The following is a 1,384-nucleotide window of genomic DNA, read 5'->3' as shown; positions in this document are numbered from 1 at the left end:
GCAGTGTCGAGTTTGACTGGTGTGCCGTCGGCTGCATACAGGAACTCCGCAAGGTTGGCCAGGCCCCACCGCCCCGGTGGGTCGGGCATCCTCCATCAGAGGAGTGGGGCGCCCTGGGGGGGCCCTTGGCCTCACCTCGTCCCTCTTCCCCGGCAGATGGGCTTCAAGACGATCATGGTGAACTACAACCCCGAGACGGTGAGCACTGACTATGACATGTGCGACCGCCTCTACTTCGATGAGATCTCCTTTGAGGTGAGGGGGGCTGGGGCAGGGTGGGTGCTGTGGTGGGCCCTGTGGCCCCTGTCCCAGCCACCCCCCTCTCCCACGTGGTGCCGCAGGTGGTGATGGACATCTACGAGCTGGAGAACCCCGAGGGCGTGATCCTGTCCATGGGTGGGCAGCTGCCCAACAACATCGCCATGGCCCTGCACCGGCAGCAGTGCCGCATCCTGGGCACCTCCCCGGAGGCCATCGACTCGGCCGAGAACCGCTTCAAGTTCTCCCGCCTGCTTGACTCCATCGGCATCAGCCAGCCCCTCTGGAAGGAGCTCTCCGACATGGAGGTGGGGGGCGTGGGGGGCGACAGGGCTGCCCAAGGGGGACCGGCCCTCGTCACGTCCCCTGAGGGTGCTGGCTCTCTTGCAGTCGGCCAAGCACTTCTGCTGCAAGGTGGGGTACCCCTGCGTCGTGCGCCCCTCCTACGTGCTGAGCGGCGCTGCCATGAACGTGGCCTACTCGGACAGCGACCTGGAGAAGTTCCTGAGCAACGCCGTGGCTGTGTCCAAGGAGCAGCCCGTTGTCATCTCCAAGTTCATCCAGGAGGCCAAGGTCCATCCAGGAGGCTGCTCCAGCCCCAGGGCACCCCCGCTCCCTGCAGGAACCCTGTCCCCTGCCACCCCAGTGCTGGGCTGTGACCGTATTTCTGCTTGCAGGAGATTGATGTGGATGCGGTGGCCTGCGACGGCGTGGTGGTGGCCATCGCCATATCGGAGCACGTGGAGAACGCCGGGGTGCACTCGGGCGATGCCACGCTGGTGACGCCCCCCCAGGACATCACCCCCAAGACACTGGAGCGCATCAAGGCCATCGTCCACGCTGTCGGGCAGGAGCTGCAGGTCACCGGGCCCTTCAACCTGCAGCTCATCGCCAAGGTACCCCCGTTAGGGGGAGCATGCTGGGCCGGCACGGCGCCGATGGGAGGGCGCCCTGCAGTCCCAGGTGAGCCTCACGCCCTTCCCTCTCCCCCAGGACGACCAGCTGAAGGTGATCGAGTGCAACGTCCGAGTCTCCCGCTCCTTTCCCTTTGTCTCCAAGACCCTGGGGGTGGACCTGGTGGCTCTGGCCAGCCAGGTGATCATGGGTGAGGATGTGGAGGCAGTGG

The 1,384-nt window shown here is 66.0% G+C and overlaps 1 protein-coding gene across 1 annotated transcript in view; it reads left to right on the top strand.

Moving 5' to 3' along the window:
- CAD (carbamoyl-phosphate synthetase 2, aspartate transcarbamylase, and dihydroorotase) overlaps nt 1-1,380 on the top strand; it is a gene marked incomplete at both ends in the record, with an annotated part of 5,545 nt that extends 4,165 nt beyond the window's left edge. The window contains 6 exons of the mRNA XM_035900948.1: nt 5-53; nt 157-255; nt 342-566; nt 649-831; nt 936-1,154; nt 1,252-1,380. Coding sequence (XP_035756841.1) covers nt 5-53; nt 157-255; nt 342-566; nt 649-831; nt 936-1,154; nt 1,252-1,380 — 904 coding nt within the window. The remainder of the gene's footprint in view (nt 1-4; nt 54-156; nt 256-341; nt 567-648; nt 832-935; nt 1,155-1,251) is intronic.
- Between the last annotated feature and the right edge of the window lie 4 nt (nt 1,381-1,384).

This window comes from Egretta garzetta, unplaced genomic scaffold, assembly GCF_000687185.1.
Source record: "Egretta garzetta isolate BGI_Z169 unplaced genomic scaffold, ASM68718v1 scaffold908, whole genome shotgun sequence".
NCBI classification, from domain to species: domain Eukaryota; kingdom Metazoa; phylum Chordata; class Aves; order Pelecaniformes; family Ardeidae; genus Egretta; species Egretta garzetta.
The sequence above is the reverse complement of the archived record's forward strand: the minus strand, read 5'-3'. Positions and strand labels throughout refer to the sequence as shown.